A 24,919-nucleotide genomic window follows, 5' to 3' on the forward strand; every position below is an offset into this window, starting at 1 on the left:
CAAAGAATAAAAGTTAAAAAAATATAAAAATAAGTGAGTACATATATGAAACGCCTGTGAGTATGTTAATTTAAGATCAGAAGCAAAAACTATGCCTGTGTTAGTGCCATGATTTTTTTATACCGAATGAAAACGGCCCCAGGCTCTTTACTGGAGTAAACGACATGCTTTTCGTCCCAAAAAATACAATTTCTGACTTTTTATCATTTAGCATTTACATTTTTTATTTATTTAAGTATCATCAGCATAACTATGATATGAAATGCCATATTGGTTAAATATAGAGCCCAGCGGAATCATGTAAAAGGAAAAAAGCAACGGCCCTAAAATAGAGTCCTGAGGTACCCTGTAATTTACAGGAGCAGCAGAAGAATAATGGTTCCCAACCATAATATATAACATATAGGCCTATTAATACATAATAATATATACATTATGAACCCAGTCTGAAGTAGAATAGATTAATATATTTTGTGTGTGCGAGTAGGCCAGAAGGGTTAGGGTTAGTATATATAACTCTACACACACAATTTTGGTTTTTAAAGTTATATAATTTAGCTCTATGTCACACCGGTTGGGTGTTTGGGGCAAATTGCAGTTACTAAAATGTCAGGTGCTGTTGAACAATAAGTTAACCTTGTGAAATCCCTCCTATCACCTCTCCTCTTAATTAGCTAGAGGCATTCAGTCGCAGTTTAGACACAAATAGTCAAGTGTTAGGTGATCTTGAGGTGAACAAATGCACCTCAGACACCTCAGTACTGCCACAAACAGACTCAGCGCTGAGCCTCACATTGGCAAACACACACTCACTCACCCACATGGTAGCGCATGTGCCACGGGGAGGCTGTGAGGGTAAGAAAGACTTCAGCACATCCACTTAATATAATACCAGCAAGCTAGTTAAGATGTCACAGTTCACACACTTGCATGTTGTGGAAGCATGTGAGACAGAGAGCTCATCAAAGCTCTCACACAGGGCTTCACCAGTGCCTAGTAGGCCTACTACTACGGGATAAACGTGTCCCATTCTGAGAATGACGTCACTTCTGTCGATGCATCAGCTCTAACTGAGACAGGAATGCACGATTCCCATATCTAACATAAATTATTACTTATTGTATTGCTTTCAGTAGATGTCTGATCATTATGATTATATGCCTCATAACTTTGTTTATATATATATATATATATATACACTCTAAAAAAAAGGTTCTATATGTCACCAAAAATGGTTCTTGGCTCGTAATCATAGGGGAACCTTTTTAAGTGCTATATAGCACCAATTTTGGTGCTTCAGTGGTTCTTCAGCGGTTCTTTTTCTAAGGTGCTATATAGCACCGCTACCATACAGAACATGTTAAGATATGGTGCTATATAGCACCAAAAGTGGTTCCTCTATGATTACAACGAAGAACCATTTTTGTTGCCATGTATATATATATATATATATATATAAATATATATATATTATATAATTTCCTGATTGGATATTGATAGTCTCTAGCCAATATTTGCTTATGAAACCAGGCACTTCAAAAGATGGAATGGAAATGCTGAAAATATATCATAAGTGAAGATCATTTATGGCTTAGGTAAAAAAAAAAATGTTTTATCATTGTTTTTCTCAAAAATGAAGAGCATAGTATATATATATATATCACAATGTGACTTTTTATCAGGGTTATTTTAACATTTTTACATAGCTACTAGGCTACCTACACTCTAAAAAAAAAAAGGTTCTATATGGCACCAAAAATAGTTCTTGGCTCGTAATCATAGGGGAACCTTTTTTAGTGCTATATAGCACCATTTTTGGTGCTTCAGTGGTTCTTCAGAGGTTCTTCAGAGGTTCTTCACCGGTTCTTCAGAGGTTCTTCACCGGTTCTTTGACTAAGGTGCTATATAGCACCTCTGAAGAACCCCTGAAGCACCAAAATTGGTGCTATATAGCACTAAAAAAGGTTCCCTTATGATTACGAGACTTTTTTTTTAGAGTGTATTTATTAAGTTTTAATTAGCTTTCATTTTTATTTATTTTTAGTATGTGCTTTTCGAGCATTTGTATTACTTTTTTAAATGATAAAAAAACGCAGATTTTCTCAGTAGACAGAAGACACGGTTTAAACTGCCAGTTGTTAAATATACCACCTTTCACACACTTAGCTCTCAGCCGCGTGCACACTCACACATTCATATATTTACACATACACAATCCCATACTGTGTCCTCTCTCTCTCTCTCTCTCTCTCTCTCTCTCTCTCTCTCTCTCTCTCTCTCTCTCTCTCACACACACACACACACACACACACACACACACACACACACACACACACACACACACACACACACACACACACACACACACACACACACACACACACACACACACACACACACACACATCGCAGAGTTCTGGAGGAGGGGCTTTAATTATTAAAGCCCATATGAGTTAAAATAGTGCAGCATAAAATAACCCACAAGGGGGCATCAGAGAGAAACAAGAGAGAATCTGGTGGCTTTGTTATGAAATTGATGAATGGAAAGACACCTGTGTGTTAGTGTTATAATACATTTACAACACCTCTGCTGTATGAAAACGATCTCAGCTTTAACGTATAATAGTATATTACCTAGATACTTTTTGTGCTTTTAGATTAATGTTCTGTATTGGCTAGAGACTATCATTATCCAATCAGGAAATTATATAATATTTTTTTCATCTCCACAAAGGCTACCATTAACTAACATCCTAACAACTAATCCCTGTGTTTAGAGAGACTGATGACTATTTTTAAATTTTTCATAAAGTCTGTTTATGGTCAACCCAGAAACAGTTTTTTCTTCTGCGGTAGTTTATGCTATCTGAGATCACACACAATTAGAACTGATATTTTTAAAAGCTGCTATTTCTAAATAAGAGAAACATAATATTTCAATTAAAAATGGAACATTGGGAAATTAAACCGCACAATTAAAAGGATTCAGAACAAACACTTTTTTTCATACTTTGTTTTTTCCCCCTACATAAAACTACATTTCTTTTGTATTTTATGTCTTTTACAGCCACATAAAAGGCTCTGGAAACCTTTGTTCCTTGGATTGACTTTGGAATGGATCCCTGAAAAGTATAATATTGAAATTATAGGATAATTTAGTTTAGTGTTTCAACTTGAGCAAAGGCTGTATAATTCATATAAATGACACAAACACATCAGTTTAAACAGTTTTGGTGGAGAAAGAAACCAGAACTAGCACCCAAACGTGACATTTTTACCGTAGCTTTTCAAGGTCTTCTGCGACTGTAGCATCCATCCAAGAAAGTTTGCCCTGTGTTATTTTGCGGTATCATTCAAATTCATTTACCTGAAAACCAACCCTGTGCATAAAAAAAGCCCATTAAACCATCCAGTGAAAGTTCCCAGAAAGCACGTGAGAGATTTGACTGTTTATTTGGTTCAAAAGACACCTGTGTCGGAGCCCTCATTGGACAGAGAGAGAGAAAGAGAGAGAGAGAAAGGGATTACCTTTATTGCCGATATATTAAAGTCCAAACTACTGTAAGTGCTTGTGCTTCAAAGCATTGATAGGATTCTTTTATACAGCATTTATATACAGCGTCTATACAAGAGACATTCATGACTCTCATGAAAGCAGGAGATGTCCATGTCCGCCGTCTCCCTCCCGATCCTTCCAGACTGAAACACAGACGATCAACAAACACAAACAAGAAAGAAACACACATACACACTCGCACATAACACCACAGTCATCGAGAAGCTGAGTAGAAAAGGCATGCGTATATGTCGGGGGAAACGTTTTCGTCGAACTGACAATAGTGTATTCTACATCTCGAAGCGCTATGTTCACCTGGGCAGAGCAGACGGGATCCAAGGAAACTACCAGACACAAATGTCACTAAAACATTGAGAAGAAGAGAAACTCGTACAGCCCAGCTTCCTGTTTCCTCCCATTTCAATTGATTACGAGAGAAACGATAATTTGAACAGCACAATCTGAAGTAGCGCTACACGGAAAGTAATAACTGAGTACATTCTAGCGTACAAGCTTTTGTTAATTGTTAACCCCTTGCTGCCCGCTCCGCAGGCCAGCGAAAAACATAGAAGAACATGGCTTAGGTCCAGAAGATCCAAAACGAATCATTTCGTCTGGGCGATTTGGGCTATTGGATATTCTAAGTGGTCATGGCTTTGCTTTATTTCATTTTCAAACGTACAATTTCTGTTCTCCTTTGCATAAACTGCAATATGTATGTTCAGTACAATACTGATATGCATTTGGCTATTTGAAAGTATCATGTGATATCTGTCCAGTAAAGTGCATGTTGAAAATGGAATTGTAGTTTACTTGGAGTTAACTGAGATATGACATTCAGACTAAGTTATGTGCTTGAAAGGATTAGGTCAGACAGGAAGGGGCGGGATGAAAACAGTGACTGAGCCGTCTGATTGGACGCTCTATTTCTTCCTGTAGTTGCCCAGTTGAATGGCCGAGCGGTCGAAGACGCAGCGGAAGGTGATCGGCTGGACCTCCCAATAGGGCACTGGATTACTGAACAAGCTAATGCCCGAGTACATGGCCTTCTTTGTATTATAGCCGGGTGGGCAGAAGTCCTCCGTTCCCACAGCAGCAATCTTGTTGGCGTGAAGGTAGATCACCTGGAAGTCATGGGAATGAGAGCATGACAATGTGCGACTTAAAGTCACCATGAAATCAAACATTACATTACATTACAACGCCCTACATTTTTTGTTCTAGAATCAACTTCAGTTTCAACTTCAGTTTCATGCTGACTTTAAAGATGCGTTGAAATGGTGTTAACTTGTGTGAGATCTCTCACCTGAATGTATTTGTGTTCTGGCAGGCCGGATGGGATTGCAGTGAGCGCATTATTGTCCAGGTGAAGTTCCCTCAGGTGAGGCACATTGGCCAGAGAGCCGTTCTCCACCACGCTGATCTCATTATGACTTAGACCAAGTCTGCAAACACACATAGTGATATAATTATTAATTAAAACTACACCATAACAAAATTATAGGATCAATAAGTTATGACAACATATGTTTTTACATTGCTTAACTCTTAAGCAAGTTTAGTTGGTTTAATGCAATTTATTAAAGTCAGTTTAATGTAATTGAAGTTGAAATGACGGTCCCACTTTATATTAGGTGGCCTTAACTACTATGTACTTACATCCAAAAAATAAGTACAATGTACTTATTGTGTTCGTTTTGTATTGAAAAACACCTTTGCTGAATTTGAGGTGGGATACGGGTAAAGTTAGGGACAGGTGTGGTGGTATGGGTAAGTTTAAGGGTAGGGTGCAAGGGAAGTGTTAAAAGTGTAATTACAGAAATTAAGTATAGATGTAATTACATGCAGGGAATTTTTAAAATGTAAGTACAATGAAAAAACATGTATGTACACAATAAGTGCATTGTATCAAATTATTAATCAAAATGTTAGTACATAGTAGTTAAGGCCATCTAATATAAAGTGGGTCCGAAATGAGTTGATTGTACTTAAAAATGTATAGCAGCAACTTATTTTTGCAGTGTAAAATGAAAATGAAAGCTAAAACTAAAACAAATGCATTGTCATTAACTGAAATAAAAATTCAAACAAATATAGGAAGCACTCAAACTAAAAACAAAAAACCTTTTCGAAACTCTAAAACCAACATAAAAATGTTCACAAATCAATTTTAGTTTTAGTTTTTGATACATGGTGGCCTACACTATTGTTAAAAAATGTGGGGCATTTTGTTTGTTGTAATAACATTGTAATAATGTTATGTTTTTGAAAGAAGACTCTTTGGAAGAAGTCTGAAAATGCAGTAAAACGGTAATATTGTGAAATATTACAATTTCAAATAACTGTTTTCTTTTTTTAAATAGATTTTAAAATGTCATTAATTCCTGCGATGGCAAAGCTGAATTGTCAGCATCATTATTCCAGTCTTCAGGGTCACATGATCCTTCAGAAATCATTAAATTATGCTGATTTGCTGCTTAAGAAGCATTTCTTATTATTATCATCAATGTTGAAAACAGTTCATATTTCTGAAATCATGATACATTTTTAATGAGAGTTCAAAATAACAGCATAGATAACATTATATGTCTTTAACATAATTTTTGATCAATTTAATGCATTCTTGCTGAGTACAATTATTAATTTCTTTAAAAAAAATGAATATGCATACTAGAAAACTCTTAAAAAACATAATAAAACAGATACATTCTCAGTGCTGTTTTGCCAACAGCTAAACAATCTTCCAGTCTTCTCGTACTCGTCTGTGATTCAGTCTCGGCATGTACAGTGGAAAATCTGTGTAATATGAATGTTCCAATTTCTCTGTGTGATCCAAAGCAAACAGATCCATGCCATGATGTCATGGTGTTTGAGTCACACAAGGTGCGTGAGTCAACCATCACCTCTAACTAAGCTGTTCTTATGCAAATTATAAACACACCTAATGAAGCCTGAATTATTATTTCCTCTGTATCACACTCTTTCCCTCCAGATTGTGCTGAGGTTTTCAGCTATACAGAGACATATTTAGCCGTATCTGCCCAGCAGGAAATTCAACTGGTTGTTTGCACAACAAATGAGAAATATATTAAAATGCATTTACTTGGACAGGTTCTTCATGCCCTTCAGACTGTCTGAGGTCACTTTGGTGATCTTGTTTCCATCCAAGTGAAGTTCAAAAAGAGAGCTGGGCAGACCTGGACATTTTTGGACACAGATTAATGTTGCATTGATTCATATATTCATCATCATTCACAATAGGGATGATTCTGTACCTTTGGGAATGGCAGTAATGTTGGTGTCAGCAATTCGGATGTAAGAGACCCTCTTCAGATCAGTAAAAGCCCCATTATCAACTCCAGAGCTGCTCAGAGGGTTAGAGCCCAGTTCTGGAATGGCGTCAAAATGTGCATTGGTTCACAGTTAGATATACATAGAAATACTTTTACACTGCTGATGTGATGGTTTATTTATATATATATTTTTATATATATATATATATATATAAAATAAAAAATGTTATGCATATACATAATATTTATAAAACTGATGATTGATGTTTTAATTTATATATGTCTTATCCCTTTCAGTACAGGGAAAAATATATATATATAAAAAATGTAAATAAAATAAAATAAAATTGTATGCATATACATAATGCATAATTTATATATGTGTTAATTTATATATGTGTTATCCCTTTCAGTACAGGGATAAATATAAAAAATAAAATAAAAAATAAATTAAATAATAAAATTGTGCATGTACGGTATGCATATACGTAATACATAATATTTAATAAAATGATGATTGATGTTTAATTTACATACGTGTTATCCCTTCAGTACTGGGAAAAAATATATTACAAATTAAAATAAAATAAAATCTTTACAAATCAAGATGTAACAAAGAGGCCAGACCACAGATAGTTTTCTAGTCAGCACAGACACAAATTCCTACCCATGACGATGACATTGGCCATGCCAGCGAAGGAGGACTTCTTTATCTTGTTAATCTGGTTCTCGTGAATGCGCAGCTCCTGGAGGCTTTTCGGTATGTTAGCAGGAACTTCCTTCAGAAGGTTCTTGGACAGGTAGAGTCTCTCCAGATTGATCAGAGAAGAAAAGGCCTTGGCATGAATAATGGTGATCTTATTGTTGACCAGGATGAGTGTCTGAAGAAGAAAAAAGGAACTTTATGGCACTTGTATGCATGCAAATGTTATGGTTTATAGTTATAAAAAGTTTCAGTTGACAAACCTAAAGTTGTTTCAGTGTTTGTGTTTAAATCTGTAATACGCTTTCCACCCCTGATATTTAGTCATAAAAAGGTCACTAGCTACTCTCTATAATCTATAGTACATTCCAGCACATAAAAATCATTTATTTTCGCTGTGATAATTAAATAGCGACGGCTCACATAGCATTTTGGCACCCTTTTCTCACTTTCTGTTCTGTTTGCATTCATCTCTCATTGGCGCCTAACAGATCCAGGCGCCATGTGGATGTTGAGCTTGGAAAGCGAGAAATAGCAAAGGGCCCTCGACGGGAGGCTGTATATTTATTGAAGTTCAGGAGGCTGAACAATGGATCCGCTCCAAAAGTGAATCATTACACTTGTGCACCTGGGAATGACACATTTCTCACACCGAGAGCTGTTTTCTGGAGAGGATGGATTGGAAACACAGAGGATTTTCACATTCCGGATCATGAGTTTCCCCCCCCAAGCGCTTTTTTTTTGTAAAGTGTATCTGAAGATCTCCAGAGAATTTTTGCAGTGTTTTCGAAAAATAGGAGCAGATATTTGCCTTCAATGATCGCTGTGGTTGGAACGCATAGTTTTAGCACCCAGTTCCACATTTGGCAGACAAACAGCGTTCAACTGTTTTCTCTGGAGTGTTTTTCAGTGCTGCTCAAGCATTTGTTTTTGGGAAAAGAATTGCTTTTAGTGTAGAATTTCTTTTATGTGAAACGAGGCTCACGAATGGTTTTGATTTGGAAAATTTGGACATATGTTCTCCGTGTTAAACAGCTGGTTTTTCAAGGTCACAGCAAAAATATCACGCTGTCACGTCCAGTTATCAGGATGAGAGCAGCCAATTGGTCTTAAAACGTATTTATCAAAGTGAAATAGGATTTGTCCTGTGATGACTTTAAGGGGGGTTGAGAAATGTCATTGCTTCTACGATCCAATTTAGGGAATTAAAGAGAATGTGGTTAAAAAAAAAGAGAACAAGGGAAAGAGTGAGTAATTGAATATCTCACTTGGAGACCCTTCAGGCCTTTGAAGTCGTTTTCTCTGATCTCTGAGATCTTGTTGTTCTGCAAATCCAGGAGAATGGTATCAAGTGGAATTTTTTCTGGAACGTTCTTCAGACCTGAGAGACAAAATGCAAGTAGTAAGAAAAATGACACTGATGAAATGGGATATGGGCTAATCTGTGCCTTTATGGCTAGAATCTACTTTGAAATCAAATCAGCTGTGGACATATGGATCCTGGTCCAACACCAACACAACACACTCAGATACTAAAAAAAATCCTTCAAGAGGAAATTCTGGTACTAAATTGAGCAGCCACATTGCTGAAAAAACATTTAAATAGCAGAGAGAATGTGAACGCTGGACTGGTCTTGGTTTTGGATGAGCTCCAGCCATCATTGTATAGACGAAACTGTTTATAGAAGTGTTTCTATAAACTTTTATGAGCTACCATTCTACATGTTTAATAAGAGAAGCATTTCTAAGAAATGTCTGGACCAAGGCTAAAACAGGGACAGAAAATATAAATATAAATAATATTATGCCTACAGAATTGCATGATATTTTCAAAATCGAAATAATTAAATGAATACATAAACAGGTCTAGTAGTGAGTAAAGCACTTAAACATTGAAAATAGCATCAAAAACAAAATAAGAAAAAAAGAGGGCCCTATAGAATGATGAATGTGCAGTTAGACTTTGGACTAATCAATTTTAAGGGCTAGAGCTTAAGTAACAGTAAAAAAAAAAAGGTTGGAGTGCAGCATATCAGTGAGTTATGATGATGGTTCACATGCGTTTCAGTGTTTCGAAACAGTTCTGAAGGTTCATTGAGTTGATCATGAACAGCTGTTATGACATCTCAGTTTTTCTTGGAAGGATTATAAATGCTGCACGATGCTGTCAATTGCAAAAGCTGACATAACATTTCCACACAAGGGGAATTTGATTTTGCCAACATTGGACATCATGACGCAGATTTCATTTAATGTGCTGCAGAACAGGCTACATGGAAACAAAAAAATTATTTAGACACTTAAGTCCCACTTCAATATTTATGACTGTCTTTGCATTATACAACAAAGATATCGAACCAAATTGCATATATTTTAAATAAATAGCACAAACACACTTTGTTTGAATCAAAACATTTCCCCAAAAACTGTAACTGTATTTCATAGAGTTTGCTTCAAACATAGGAAAACATAGAAAAAAATATGGTAAACACACATCCACATACATAAACATAAAAATATCCTCTCTACCAACTCTAAAAGCTCTTTAGGCAGAACCTCACACAAACATTGTTTGGTTTTGTTTGGCGGTGAGTTTCCTCATCAGTGCATGTGTATAAACAGTTTAAGAATATGTCCCTGTTAATTATATAACCACAGCAAAGAGGACACAGAGATCACAGCTGGACATGTCACTGCTGCTGAGATGTCTCACACATGTTCCTTTCGTTGTCCTCGGTTTAGACTCATTTTCTAGTGGTTACACATCTGAGCTAAATCCATGTATAGGTCAAGTGTTTTATTATGTAATATATTATCAGTATGTATGTAATCCAAAAAAGCACTAATAATAACATCATAAAAACTTTGGTGGAAAAGCACAATAAAAAAGTTAACCCGAATGGCAATTACCGTAGATATTCAGAACATGCAGCTCATTGGCAACCCTTATGGAACAAACATATTAAACTATTCAAAAACAAATTGTCCTCTGTGGTTAAAAGTATTTAACCGCTGAAATCAGCAATTCGATCAAAATCAAGAGCAGAGAACAACACAAAACCACCATTAACCGGCCCACGGATGCTCGTTCCTTTTAACTATTAGTTTTATTGGTGAGTAGAATGAAAGCATGAGATGTCATTTAATCCACAAGATTTTCATCATGTAAGTAACACTTCCATGTTTCTCTACCTCGTGAACACTCGAAAATGAGGGTCTTTTGCATCGGAGGAACATTTTCATAGTTAGTAATTCGTAAGCGGAAGTACCCACTTTTTAGCATGTTCGCACCGGAGGAACTGGGAACGATTTTGGTTCTAGGAACGCATTTTGTGGGAGGAAGGTAGCAGGAACTCTCCCCAGGAACTAGGGACTCTGGGAGTGGTACTCGGTGTGTTTCGACCGCAGGGACCAGGGACTAAATGAAGTTCCAGGTGAAATTTTCCCCCTCAGAAAGTCCCTGCTCGAGAGGTAGTACTTTTTCAAAGTTCAGAAACCTTCAGGGGTGGGACTTGGGCGCTGAACATGCTGATTGGTTGAGTTCCCTCAGCATTTTGATTGGTTGTAAGAGTTGTTTGCTCTTTGAATCAAAAATGGAGATTGAAAAATACAACTGGCTGATGACAAGGTTCAGGCTTTATTAAAGCTACACTATGTAACTTTTCCGTCCACTAGAGGTCACCTGTTCAAAACAAAGGCGTAGTTTGATGACGCCACGTTTGAGCGCAGAATCTCGGGACATGTGGTATTCACCTGACAGCCGGTGGAAAAGAGTCTGGATAGGACTCGGGCAGAAATCATGTTCATGGATGCGATTATTAACATTACTGTAGTATGAAGCAGAGCAGGACCGAGTGTTGTGGAGCTGAGCAAGGCCGGAGGAGCGATTGAAGAGCGGGACTGTTATTATGGCATAGTCGCCGGCGGGACTTTTATTATGACACGGCCGCCGGCGCCACTTCCTCTTTTCCAGTCATGAGTATGAGGTAACGAAACTCTGTTTATCGTATTACATCTGAGTGTGTTGAAAAGGAAGTTATGACGTTCGCTCGGCGGCTGCTATGACACTTGTTCACACTGCAATGAGAGTACAGTGTTTCTGCGAAATAAAACCGGAAACCGAGGGTAACGCAGATGCGACGCAATCGACAGGCGACTCCCTCACACGCATAGCTCACACGTCCCGGTTCCTTGGTTAAAATAGCAATTTCTCACGATTTACAAATAGTTGGAAACATTTGGGATATTCTAAGTTCAAAGATATTCTATTGGTTTTTGGATATTTCAGTGCAAAAATCTTGCATAGTTCAACTTTAAGCTTATATGCAGAGGACAAAATCCAGCGGGAACTGGAAAGTCGTGCGCAGTCCTAAGTCACCATACTAATTTGCCTAATCTTCACGTTACTTAAAGGGTTAGTTCACCCAAAAATGAAAATTCTGTCATTAATTACTCACCCTCATGTCGTTCGACACCCGTAAGACCTCCGTTCATCTTCGGAACACAAATTAAGATATTTTTGTTGAAAGCTGATGGCTGATAAAGGCTTCAGATAGGCCTCCATTGGCATTCAGTACATTTACACTCCCAAGACCCATAAAAGGCACTAAAAACGTCGTTACAAAGTCCATCTCACCACAGTGGCTCTACAATAATTTTACGATGCGACGACAATAGTTTTTGTGAGCAAAAAAAACTCAAAATAACGCCTTTATCCAACTTGTTCTTGTCTTCCGTGTGTGCCTCCACGACGCATGTGCGAGAATATGACGCAGATCCGGCGTTCGGACACATGACCCAGAAGTGATTTGTTTACAAGCAGAGGAAGACGTGAGTATCTAAGCTGTTGGATTCTACATTGATCGTGCTTTAGGTCTCGGCGTAGTTCTCAAAATGGGGCTAAAGTGTGCATTTCATGGATTCCCGAACCCCGGCGCTACATCATATTCTCGCGCATGCGTCGTGGAGGCACACACGGAAGACAAGAAGAGGTTGAATAAAGTCGTTATTTAGATTTTTTTTTGCGCACAAAAACTATTGTCGTCGCTTCGTAAAATTATTGTAGAGCCACTGTGGTGAGATGGACTTTGTAACGACGTTTTTAGTGCCTTTTATGGGTCTTGGGAGTGTAAATGTACTGAATGCCAATGGATGCCTTTTCTGAAGCCTTTCTCATCCATCCGCTTTCAACAAAAATATCTTCATTTGTGTTTCGAAGATGAACGGAGGTCTTACGGGTGTCGAACGACATGAGGGTGAGTAATTAATGACCGAATTTTCATTTTTGGGTGAACTAACCCTTTAAGACCGCGATGCAACAGGTCTGGGGAAAAAGTTCCTGGGACAAATTGTTCCAGGTAATTTCGGTGGAAACACAGCTTAAATTAACTCCTACTTCAGAGTAGGGTCTAACCCGGAACAATTGGAACTACCAGTGACGTAGTGTAGGTTACATTGATTGGTCGAACGCATGCCATACAAAACAGCACCCGCCATTTTTAAAAAGCTAATGTTAACGGCATTTACCTGTCACCTTTGTCTGCGCCATTGTGTTTTCACAGCCTCGATGTAGCATTGCAAGTTGCTAAAGGAGATTTCGCCTCTTAGCCCTCATTTTTGCTTTTTCCATTGCATAACTTATAAGTCTACATTCCATTTCTGTTATCACGAATCCCAAGACAAACAACAAAAACAGCTCCGATCATGGCATCCTCCATTCTCCAGTTGTTGAAGCTGCTGAATGCCACGTTTAAATGACGTCGCTGTCGGACGCTTTCTACTGGTGGTGCGAATGTAACCTAGAAAAATGGCCCTATAGGGGAACATTTTGTTCTCGGGGGACCGCTCTTGTGATTAAGTTCCAATAACTATGTGCGAAAGCCCCTAATGAATACTGTACACTTAACCCAATTCTAACAAGTACTAAACTGATATCAACTGGTACCAAAAAGTGTTTAGCAAGTAAAAACACAAGCAGGCTCTTAATCAAACTTTCCTAGACAAACAAACTCAATATTGCCATTGGTTGTTTCTGGGTCCTGGCATTATTTCCAGGCGGTTTTCCCTGCAGCTGCAGAGCTGTATAAACTGGGTCACATATTTAACTGGAAAGAGGTGAAGTTAGATGGAGAACAGGCCTGCCGGCACACCTTTTCCCCCCTCCCTCTATTCTTTTCCAGTTCTGTTTCATGCCAAAAGACCTGCGGAGCAAATGAGACCTGGAGGCCTCAGCTATTTTGTCTTCTCTTATTTGCCCTTGTTCTCAATCCCAGTTTCATTCTCGTTCTTTCTCTGTCCATTTCATCCAGAGTGTTGAGTGTTCATGTTACGAAAGAATGGAATTGGCCCTTACTGAGAATTGCTGTTCTCGTTTTGCATGGTCAACGGTATTTCTTTCCACACAGACGTTCTGCCTATCAAACAGTCCTCTGAATAATTTCCTGTTAGAAAAAGCTATGCTAACGGAGACAACTCAGCAACTCATTTTACATTGCATTACAGGATAGAAGGGTGGAGAAATTAAAAGAGATCTTATGACAAAGAAAATAAAGCTTTATAGTTAAAAAAGATCAGTCAACTCTTTTTAAAGGGATCCTATTATGCCTCTTTTTACAAGATGTAAAATAAGTCACTGATGTCCCCGGAGTGTGTATATGAAATTTTAGCTCACAATACCCCACAGATAATTTTTATAGCATGTTAAAATTATCACTTTTTGAGGGTGAGCAAAACGCACTCAGTTTTCGTGTGTGTCCCTTTAAATGCAAATGAGCTGCTGCTCTCCGCCCCCTTTCTAGAAGAGGGCGGAGCTTTAAGAGCTTGTGTTAGCAGCTCTGATTACCTCACGCAGACGTGCACTGAAAATGTCTGAAACTGTTCAGCCTTTTTATGTTCAAACCGGAATCGGACAGTGATGAAGAGACTCAAGAAGAAGTGACAACATGTAGAATGCAACAGGACGTTTCTGAATGGTTAGTTGATTAATTTATGTAGCTTATCTGGAGTTCTATCTTCAAGTCATTGATTAGCATATTCTGTCATGATAATCTATAAATCGCTCATGTGGGAACTGTTGTAAAATGCCTACAGAACCAGAGAATATATGCAGCATGAAGATAGAACAGGTATAGTTTAGTTTAGTTACGGTTATAACTTATGGTGACATGCTATTGCATTTTTTGTTACATAGCTACTGTATTGCCATAAATGTGAAAAGACGTATTCGACAGCTTGAGCAAACTCCTAAATGTGCTTTACAACTCTTTCTCTTCTCTAATGCAGCCCAACATGGCCTCACCCCCTTTGTTGTGTGTTTCCCAGGGCAGGGTTTATGTAAATTTTAAGGTTTGTGATGTCACCAACACGGGAAGAAGCTTGTTGTAGTCCCTACCAGCCGTTTGTTGTAGTCCTTAAAAAGCGATTTCTGTAAAAGTAAATATCTCACTTTGAATTGAACTTTGAGAGTCGTAACTTTGCAGATGTTGTTTATGCTCAAACAGCAACATTACACACTAACTAAAGTTTAAAAAGTGAAATCATAATCAAGGACCCCTTTAACTTTGTTTCTATTGCTCTTTTCTGTGTAAATCACAGTGACTCAGTGGAAAGGGCAGCTTTACAGGAAGAGAAGCGGAAATCTTTGGAAGTAACCTGATAAAAGAACAGACATTCTCAAGCATCACACACACACACACACACATGCCTGAGGATTCAATTAGGAAAATGAGGCAGCCGTCTGGAGGTTAGTGCCTAGTCGTCTATGGAAGTGAGTGCCGTTAACAGCATATGAAAACATTTAAAGTGGTTTTTAGTGACATTAGTAATTCAATGGTGACTCAACAATGGGCAGATCAAACAAAGAGAGAGGTTTTGTTCATGGCTGCTTGGCTTTTGACAGTTCATATGCCATTAAAAACTGACATCAGGTGTAGGACAAAACCCACATTCAAGGAAAACAAGGAAAGCTATTAAATATATAAATTAGTGCCGTAAAATCAGTTAATGGCGATTAATCCATCTAACAAAAGTTTATATATATATATATATATATATATAGATATATATAGTAAGTAAGAAAGTATTCACAGCGCTTCACTTTTTCACGCTTTCATTTTATGTTACAGCCTTATTCCAAAATGGATTAAATTAATTATTTTCCTCAAAATTCTACAAACAATACCCCATAATGACAATGTGAAAAAAGTTTGTTTGAAATCTTTGCAAATGTATAAAAAATAAAAAATAAAACAAAATCATATGTACGTACATAAGTCTTTCCGCTCGCAAATCACGCCATGTAAATAGCGAATCCGCCATGGTGCAAGTGCAACTAGCTTTTAAAGGGAATGGGAGATGACACTATAATTGGTTTATGGCACTTTACGCCCAAAACACACCCATTACTCATTAAGAGAATAGGGACAACCCTTTTAGACCATGCACTTAGATTGTTAAAATAGGGCCCATTCTGTGTCTGTAAAGGTTTGAACCAAATGGCTCATACAGACGTGCAGGTTAGAACATGATTGCAGGTTAGATCGATCTCCTGCGGGAGGTCCTAACAGTTTTCTATTGTTTGTAGCCTACAATATTACTACCTTCAATAGATTTTTCTCCCCACAAGAACTTTGGTTAAGCTTACTTGTTTTATGTATTGAAGAAATCAAATACATTGGCGAGACACCCAAACAACTGTGTTTACCTAGATCAGAACACTGGGCCACTCGCAGATGGCACTGGCATCGGAAGGGGCAGAAAGGTCCATCAGGTACCACATCAGCATCAACATCTGGTTGCACAGGTGGTTTAGGAACAAATGGTTTACGAGTCGCAGGCAAGGTGTCATCTCCCGAGCCTGGTTCGTCCTCCATCATGAAGTCCATGAAGCCAGACTGACGGAAGGGCAGAGCCCAGCATACGGACACCAAAAGCAGGGAGAGACAGGCCGATTTCATGTTGCTGATGAAGGCCTGGAAGGTAAAATGGAGAAGAGAAGGGGTTAAAGGTGAGGGGTGATACGCTGGGTGGCTTCTCAGGATCTGTGATGGTGGGAGGCCAAAAGTCAAATTACAGATGTGGAGTGCATGAATGTGACTGAGCAATGTGGGTTATAACTAGGCTGAGGTCAGGGGTCAAATGTAGGCGTTTTAGAGTTTAGACGTCTCTGCTGGCTATTGCTGCAACTTTTCACGGTGTTTGACTGACGATTAGCTTTATATGACTAAATGCATTACTGTATATTTAATAAAATGTAAAAGGAAATAAATTATATCTCAGGGGTCGAAATAAAGTATTTAAATTAACCTCAATTCTTCCTAAAAATGCTTTATACATTTTTAATAAATACTGACATTTGAAGACTTGAGTAATAACTGTTGAATAATAAACTAAATCAATAAATTGTCAAAATTGAATACGCAAACATGTAATAATATCAAATTCTGTAAAAGTGATCATTTTTTTGTTTAATACAAATATTCCATGAGGTCCCCTGTGGGTCCCTGGACCCCAGTTTGAAAAACCGCTGCCATAAACTGGTAAAAGGACAACCCTGCACACTATATTTATGAAAACTGTTGAAAGTTGACCTGGGTTGACCAAACTCATTCATGACTTCAGTCAGGAAAAATAAAAACCATCTCAGAGAGAGTGCACAAAGTTGTCCACGAGCCCACACATAACCATATGTCTGAGGAGAAGCTGGACTTTGTTGAATGACGAGGAAATTGTAAAGTAGGTACAATAACTCCCAGAGCTAAAGACTCCCAGAGTCTTTTCAGGGTCATCTCAGGTCCATGTAATCAACATACAGCATAATTACAGTAGTTCAAATCCTCCGGGCGGCCACGTCACATGGACAGTGAATGACCACTGTGCCTCTGTTGTTAAACTGTGGAAACCCAGGAAATGACCTTGACAACCTTCTGGAAAAGATGACATATTTCCCTAATTCCTTATGTGATGCATACATTTAAACTTAGTCTAGACCTATATAAGATGCATTTGGTGACACATTCCATTGAGGAACCGTAAAAGACTATAATCACTATCTATAGCCAATATACAAGCAAATGACTCCATTTGTAGATCCAAACATTTGTCTCAAAAGACAAACTTCATAAACTGAAGAAACTCAAAAAGTTTCAAACTCCTACAAGACCTGCCAGTAAAAAAAAGAAAGAAAAAAGTGACTCCTGCAAGTGACCTTCAACCTTGTTACAGTTGATTTGCATCACATGTTGAAACAATTTTCTGAGGTTCCATCAGCTCAACCACAAACAGTATCCATGTTTGAAGAGAAACAATGAGAAATTGTAGTTTTATTCAACGGAATTTCAAAACAACAACTTACTGACCTCAATTTAGACATGCTATTTAATGTAATGTTACGTTTTCAGGCCTGGATACAATATCCTTCCACTTCCAGACACCTTTAATTATCTTTGACCCAGTGGGCAATGAGACGCTTTGAGCAAACACACCGCAGAATCACTTTGCCCTTTAACATTTAAGCATTTGGTAGATTTACAGTGGGTTGTTTTATGTACGTGCGTGCGTCCCTGGGAATTGAACCCATGGCCTTACACCATGCTCTACCAGTTGAGCCGCATGAACCCCTTCTTCAATATGCATTCCTAGCAGGAATGATGCCATAGTAAGAGTTTAGAGCCTCAGGACCTGGTCAGCAGAATGAAAAGCCCTTTGAGCATTACAGGCTGTCACCACGAGCGATTCTGTTTGAAGGGGGATTATGGGAAGCTGTTGCTGCATTTGAGTTGCGTCCTTTCAACAAACCGCAGGCTGCTATGAGAGCCAGGCAAACAGACAAGACAGATTGATGGTGTCATGCCGTTGGTGGGAAAGTGCAGGCAGGGTCCAAAGTTCACATGCACCTATCACAAAACAAGTGGTACTTGGCTTTCGGTGAATAAATAAATTGGTAATTTTAGTCTCAGACGACATGCCCATGGACCGTTGGATGAACATCTGATGCATAAAGCCCAATTTATACTTCGCGTTGAGTGTACGCCATAGCTACTGTTGCACACGTAGCCTACGACGTACCCTGACATGCACCTCTCCAAAAATGTAACAACGCGTCAATTCTACGCGGACCACAAGCACTGTGATTGGTCTACCAGCACCCCTCCCTCGGGGGTACACATGCTCCCTTCTGCACGTCGATGCGGACAAGGACGCAGAGGTATAAATGAAAATCGACGCGTAGCCCACGGCGTAGAGGCTATGGCGCAGGTCCAACACAGAAGTATAAATCAGCCTTAACGCACACAAAATGAGAAACACTTTGGGAGTTTCGAAGTCATCATCTGAGTCGCCGTTGAATACTACAGGATTTCCTGGAGACGTGTGTGGTACATTCTTTAACGGGAAATAGAGCCGCCGTGAAGCCAAATCCCCTCATGGAAGAAGAAGCCATCGTGTTTACAACTGTGACAGTGAACGCTTGTCGGGATCAACTAAACGCCGGATTTTAAAAAGTATGTGAAGTTTGCGGCGCCATTGTTATTAAATGAGTCATTTAGTAGATGTACGCTGGTCTGCTGTCGTAGGGACGTCGACTTTTCATTTTCATGCCCCTAAACATGACGCGGAACGAAATTAAACTGTGATTGGTTACTTTACACGTCAGTCAGACATCCTCTTGAAAGCTGCGATGGAATCTAGACTATCTGCCGTAAGTCAGAAGGTCTGGCTATGCAAGACTAATAAATTGATAAGTTTATAATAAACGTAAAACTTCATGTGCCAACCTTTCTTCATGTGCCAATACGGAAGTGACTAAAACTGCAATTCATCGACTGGCCGCTAGGGACAGGCTCCAGAAGGGAGCAGAATCTCATTGAGCCCCATGTTAAAATGCCCAACTTTACAGCAGAAAAACACATGTTTACAGCCTGGTACAAATTGTGGTTTTGGTCTATACGGCTAATTTTGCCCTTCATGACAAGTGTGAGGAAGGTGGATTTTTTTATAACTCATTCGTTTACATTATATAAAGCCTTAAAGTCCTGCATAATTAAGGACGTAGTCACTTTGAGTGACAGGTGGATAGCATTTATCTGCTGTCTGTTAGTCATCGCGTCACCTCAGCTACACCCACGTCCCGTCTCTTTGCCCATTTTTATCTGGGAGTGACGCACGATGACGCGCTGACAAGATGGCAACGGCCAGCTCAACCCCACTTTGTGCTTCAAAACGGCTCTTCAGAATCCTACGGGTGACGTCACGGACACTACGTCCATATTTTTTTACAGTCTATGGTGCCAACCACCAAAACATCAGGTTAAGATATTAGGAACATCACAAATGGGAGGTATTTGTATGTAAATCGTGGTTAAAGCACACAAACATGAATTATTATTATAGCATCTAAAACATAAGCATTTTGCGTGTAAACGTCAGAAACGTACAAATATGAAATCAGTTGTCTGACACATTTATCTGTACATTATGTTTTTATACACTGTAAAATAAATTAAATAAAAAATAATGCAAAATACAGTTTTATAGCTGCGCCTGGTTCAATTGGCTCAATTCACTTGGATCGGCAGATCCATCAAAGAGAAAGCTGCCAAAGATCGACTCAACAGGAAGGATGCTATGTCTGTATCCTCTCAGCAGGAACCAATGGAAAAGTGTCAGATGGCTCAATGTGACAACGATTATCAAGACTGAGTTTAAATAAACTTGAGATGTGATTTTTCACAGACGCATTTCTGTGCCTAACTATCAGCTTCTGCCAGGCTGTTACAGGCCCTCGGCTTTGATTTCTCTCCGTCTGCGGGTCGGGCAACAGTCTGATCCAACTGAAGTACTTCACAGAATCCAGAATCAGCACTGGCCTGTTTCTGGTCTCATAAATGTGGGCTTTTAATAATCAAGACGAGAAAGGAACATTTCCACTTTAACTCTCACGTTCTCCATGCATTTCTGCCCTTCTTTTCACTCTACCTTCTTGTCTTTCTTGAGGCCTGGGTTGTGTCACAGCAGGTCTGATTTGTCTCTGTAGAGAAAAAAGGGAGGGTTGACACTTCTAGTTTTCTCTTCCTCTCCCTCAATCAACCACATTGTGTCTTGATGTATGCAAACATCCTCAAACAAGATAAATTTGAGAGAAGTTTTTGATAGAACGTCCTATAATAATACGTAATATAGGCAGTGTAGACTGACATCAACTTAAATAGCTTATATACTGTATAAATAAATACACAAAATCTTCACTACAGGTGGTTTATGTTACAGAATTGTAACATTCGTTTGTTCAGTAATTATAGTTCAGACTGCATTGTGTCTTAGAAAGTTTGACTTATCCAAACAGAACAAGTGATTTATGAGAAAGTGGAGATGAGGTCATGTGAGCAAACTCAGATTACAATGTACATGTTAACTATGTATTACTGTATGTAGTAGTAGTAGAACATGCACCCAACATGCAACTTGTAAGTACACATTATAATTACCTCTTGCAATTAATTGTATCAAAATGTATCAACATTACGTTCTAAATCAATATAAATGTAACAAAATGACTTAAGATAATAAGTAATGTTTTATGTTTAAAACAAGAAAATGTTTTTTTTTCCAATGGGGTAAGAAAAATAAACTTAATTCAAAGGGAAAACAATATTATTTTTCTTACCCCATTGGAAGATGTTTTCTTGTTAAAGAATAAACTTTTTCTTCAAAAAAACAAGACTTCATATATTAAGTTAAGTAAATGTATCTTGATTTAAGAATGTTTAGATGTTTTACTGGAAAACAATACAAATGTATTGAGTAAGAAAATATTTTTTGCAATGTATCCTATTAAAAATCACTTATTAAAATAGAGTAAGTTGCAAATTGAAAATATAATACAGCTCTACTTATCTTACTTTCTTCTTTGTTCACTCTCACTTACTCACACACACACACACACACACACACACACACACACACACACACACACACACACACACACACACACACACACACACACACACACACACACACACACACACACACACACACACACACACACCGATTCATTGACCTGCTGCTCCTTTCAGCAATGACTCACAGAAAGGCATTTACAGGCTACAGGACATTTGAAACATATGTGCTCCCTTAATTTTAAAACATACACATAGACGATCCAATCTTATCGGTGCACCCTGAAATTTGCTTCTTATTTATGAAAGCATTCGTCCACTAAAAGCTCTAAAATACCCAGAATTCCCCAAAAACTGAGAGAATTTTTTTAGAAATGTAATTATCTGCTCATTCCAATGAGTCATGTATCAAAACAACCAAAAGGGCAAAAACTGAAATATGTGGACTTATTATTCAGCTTAACAAACTGCACTCCTGGACTACACCAGCATACAAGGGTTTTGACCACTCTGCTCTCTGCGGTCAAACTGCTTCCAGACCACTAAACCAAACTCCAAAGCCACTGCCAGAGCACAGTTAGACTTTCTCACAGATCAAAACCATGGTTAAACCCATCAAAAAAAAAAAAATCTTCAAAAGAACCTACCATGAAAGCCACAAAATGTCTTTCAGATATTGAGCAAGCAATTATATGCTGAAGGACGGCTGATTATTTTGGCCCATAAGAAAATGAATGAAAAAAGCCAGTGACCATGACTTTAATGTCCTTGATCTAAGACAACAAATTTAGTCAATCCCACTCTGACTCATTGACATTTACATACAAGCACTCTTTCACTCATCCGCTCACTTCCTCTTTCCATGGCAACTGCCCATCTGTCATAAGCTACATTGACTACATTGACTTTGGTTGGTCAAAGGGTTAAAAGGCAAATAAAGAGGGGTAAAGGCAGACAGTGACCAGCATGACTACCATTTATTGACTCTCTCTTTCTGAGCCAAATGGAGACTTTGGCTTCCAAAGAATAGCCTGAGGATGTTGTCTTTGAAGGGAGGAAGAGAGGGTTTCCTGTCATGGTACAAACTGTGTATGTGGGTTCTGTTCACAATTAATGAAAGTTGTAAGCAATAAAAAAAGAGAAATAACCCTAGTTCCAACCCCAAACCCCAACTGTGTAGTTCCATTAAATGGCACCTTCATTTTGAGAGTTTAAACAATGTGCCATCTCGAGATCACAAAGTGTCCCAATTTACCCACTTTTAAAAACTGGAATTGCCATCGAATGCATCTAAACCTTTGGCTACCTCTTCCTCTCCCCCCTCCGAATGTTTTGAGTTAGCTGGGAATTTTGTGGTGGGATTACCAGGAAGTGCCTTGTCAAACTTGCCTGCGATTGGAAGGAAGCTATATCATTAAAGGATTAATGAGACACCAGTCCCACGCTCTCACTCTCTCCATCTCTCTCTTTTCTCCTTCAGAGTGCTTTCATCCTTCAGCCGATATGGCTCAAGGCACTTTGGCTTCCACGCCATGGGTAAAGAGTTTAGGATGCGACTTCGAGCGAGTGGAGGCAAGCAGACGCAGAGCGAGGCCAGAGGACAAAACATCTCTACAGACAGGTCTATCTGAGAAATCCTCTAGTGTTTTCAGGCCTTACATGCACTCTCTCTAAATGCCAAGCGGTGCACAAAAGGAAGAAAAACCGGGATGGAAAAGTCAAGGCGAAGCAGTGAGAATAAGGGCACTCGAAAAGTTAATGGCTTTTTCACAACAGTGAATTCACAGAGCAGGGAAACTTGTAACAAATTTGGAAAAGACAAAGAAAATGTCCTGTCCGACTCAAACTGAAAAACAAATACAATCACATCGGCAATCAATTTGCATGAACATACACTTTTCTGGCTTGAAATACAAAAGGCAAACATGACCTTAATCCACATGCAAACCAACGAGGTACATATATACAGGGAGCTTAAAAAAAAAAAAAGGAATTTTGATCATAAAAGTATTCTCTCAATTATTTATTCTAGAATGTGCCAGAATGAATCAAATTCATTGAAAACTTCACTTAAAAGCTTCAAGCAAACAGCCAAACCAATGCAAAGTCCTCGTTTCTGCACCAACCCTTAATGATCTGCAGAAACCACCAAACCGCAGATTCCCGAGGGGTAATACCCACATTTCATCAGTGCAAACTCTCTTTCAGACGGTCAGTCTGTGCTCTTAATCACAATCTCTACTTTTCAGCACTCAGAGGAGTTAACAGGAAAGCTTGCGGTGAGCTGATCTTACCTGTACGTACAGGAGCGCGTAGACGAAGATCCGCAAATCCAGAGAGGGCTGGAGCCGATGTGCAGCACGGCAGGCCGAGGGCTGATCGCTGTGTGGACGCCTGCAGCCAAGATCAGGCAGGTGTGCTCTGTCAGGGGGGAGGGGATGGAGAGAAGGACAGAGAGGGAGAGAGAGAGGACGAGGGAAGGGAGGGAGGGAAGAAAAGGAGAGAGGGAGGGGTTGATTTCTTCATCCCTTTCAAATGAGACAATTGGAGAAGAACTTCCCCCGGTCTGGAGCGATCCAAAAGCAGTTGGAACGAGGGGGAAAGAAGTTGGGAGACGAGAGGCTGGGACTCTACAGGCATTGGCAGGCTCCCATACTGTGTCATCTGGTAAAGATAGGGAATTCTGGATACAACAAAAGCTTCTCCCTCCCTCTCGCGTATCCTTTCGGTGGACTTCATGCAGCTTTTTTGCGTGGTGGAAACATTCCCCTCCTTTCCACCCACCATACTTTTGTTTCTTTTGAAACAAGAAACTTTTTCGGTGACCCGTAACCTCAACCGCACACACACGTACAGCATTTCCAAATCCGTATTAGGCTTGTTTATTTGTACTGACTAACAGGCATGGAAGAGCATTGAATGTGCAAATGGAGGTACCCAGAATGGAGAAGGAGGAGTTGGCTTGAGTTCAGCTAGTTACTGAAATCAAGACCCAGTTTTTCTTCTCTCTGTATCTTTCTTTATTTCGGTTACTCTACATGTGCCTGACTTTCTCTCTTTTTCCTGTCGAAACTGAAAGAGTGCTGAATTGGTACGATTCAATTCTCCTAAATAAGATTGGGTTTTTCTGTCACATTTTCAGGAGACAGGAAAGATAAGCTGTACAATTGGAAAGGGGTGATTAGGATTTCAGTCTCAAGCTTCGTTCACACTGACAGCTATTTTATCACACCGCTGGATGCCCTGCACTACTGGCCATTTGAAGATATGATCACAAATGAGATATAATTCAAGAAAAAATAACATGTCATTCAATTGCAACAAAGAAGCAGGTTTTTTGCTGCTAAAAATCACATTTTGGATGGGAATATGTTATATATACCTTAGAAACATTGCCAAGCTACGTAACATGCTATCTATTTCTGATGCAGAAAAGTTAGTTCATGCATTCATGACCTCGAGACTAGATTACTGTA

The 24,919-nt window shown here is 38.9% G+C and overlaps 1 protein-coding gene across 4 annotated transcripts; it reads right to left on the reverse strand.

Moving 5' to 3' along the window:
* Positions 1–3,413: 3,413 nt before the first annotated feature.
* On the reverse strand, positions 3,414–24,108 carry dcn (decorin). 4 transcript variants are annotated; one of them, XM_079818154.1, is made up of 9 exons: positions 23,748–23,866; positions 20,524–20,575; positions 16,253–16,520; positions 8,820–8,932; positions 7,516–7,729; positions 6,831–6,944; positions 6,659–6,752; positions 4,862–5,000; positions 3,420–4,679 (listed from the first exon to the last, which is right to left on the reverse strand). In XM_079818154.1, the coding sequence occupies exons 3-9, from the start codon at positions 16,503–16,505 to the stop codon at positions 4,479–4,481; spliced, it is 1,128 nt and encodes a 375-aa protein (XP_079674280.1). In that variant the 5' UTR covers positions 16,506–16,520; positions 20,524–20,575; positions 23,748–23,866; the 3' UTR covers positions 3,420–4,478. The 4 variants fall into 4 exon arrangements, with proteins under 4 accessions (XP_079674277.1, XP_079674280.1, XP_079674278.1 ...); XM_079818152.1 differs by having other exon boundaries at positions 23,738–23,863; XM_079818151.1 differs by lacking the exon at positions 20,524–20,575 and having other exon boundaries at positions 3,414–4,679; positions 23,738–24,105.
* Positions 24,109–24,919: the final 811 nt, after the last annotated feature.

This window comes from Gobio gobio, assembly GCF_949357685.1.
Source record: "Gobio gobio genome assembly, chromosome: 5".
NCBI classification, from domain to species: Eukaryota; Metazoa; Chordata; class Actinopteri; order Cypriniformes; family Gobionidae; genus Gobio; species Gobio gobio.

What these genes read in the sequence shown, in the direction of transcription:
- dcn (XM_079818151.1), bottom strand. Translation starts at nt 16,505, where the DNA reads ATGAAATCGGCCTGTCTCTCCCTGCTTTTGGTGTCCGTATGCTGGGCT. An exon ending in CATTACTGCCATTCCCAAAG is followed by an intron (nt 6,753 to 6,830) that starts GTACAGAATCAT and finishes AAAAATGTCCAG; the next exon opens with GTCTGCCCAGCTCTCTTTTT. An exon ending in GGCATGAAGAACCTGTCCAA is followed by an intron (nt 5,001 to 6,658) that starts GTAAATGCATTT and finishes GTGTGTTTGCAG; the next exon opens with ACTTGGTCTAAGTCATAATG.